The following is a 449-nucleotide window of genomic DNA, read 5'->3' as shown; positions in this document are numbered from 1 at the left end:
GCTCGAGGCGCGGGGCCCGCCGCGCCCGGCGGCCTCGGCCCTCGCTCGCGCTCCCTCCCCTTCTCCGAGCCCGGCCTTACCTGGGGCTACCCCGGTCCCGCAGACCGCCTCGAGCGAACTCGAGCGAGGGCTATGCCGCGGAGAACCGCTCGAGCACGACTCCTCCGCCCCGGAGCAACCCACTTCCGCTCTGCGGGCCTGGGCTCGGCCCCGCCCCGCGCTCGTCCCCATTGGCCTCCGCCGTCCCCACGCCCGCGGCCGGCCGCGCTGTCCTCAATCCTATTGGATAAGGGAACCATCTATTACCATTTTTGAAATGTGCCTCCTTCCGGTCCCGCCCACACACGCTCGCTGAGCCCCCTACTTCTCGCGAGAGCGGCTGCCGCGCAGCTCCGCCCTCGAGCCTCCGGCTCCGGGGTCCGGGGGCGTCCGCCGCCGCGGGCAGCTCT

The 449-nt window shown here is 73.3% G+C and overlaps 2 protein-coding genes across 2 annotated transcripts in view; both read right to left on the bottom strand.

The window, feature by feature from the left end:
• Positions 1-167, bottom strand: part of Rnf4 (ring finger protein 4) — a 22,079-nt gene extending 21,912 nt beyond the window's left edge. Inside the window, exon 1 of the mRNA XM_013023948.1 lies at positions 81-167. The gene's annotated coding sequence lies outside the window, so the exon portion shown is untranslated. The remainder of the gene's footprint in view (positions 1-80) is intronic.
• Cfap99 (cilia and flagella associated protein 99) overlaps positions 131-449 on the bottom strand; it is a 29,551-nt gene continuing 29,232 nt past the window's right edge. Inside the window, exons 15-16 of the mRNA XM_013023877.1 lie at positions 365-447; positions 131-279 (exon numbers count right to left, since the gene is read on the bottom strand). Coding sequence (XP_012879331.1) covers positions 131-279; positions 365-447 — 232 coding nt within the window. The remainder of the gene's footprint in view (positions 280-364; positions 448-449) is intronic.

Source organism: Dipodomys ordii, unplaced genomic scaffold (assembly GCF_000151885.1).
Source record: "Dipodomys ordii isolate 6190 unplaced genomic scaffold, Dord_2.0 Scaffold71, whole genome shotgun sequence".
NCBI lineage: Eukaryota > Metazoa > Chordata > Mammalia > Rodentia > Heteromyidae > Dipodomys > Dipodomys ordii.
This window is presented reverse-complemented; position numbering and strand designations above follow the sequence as displayed.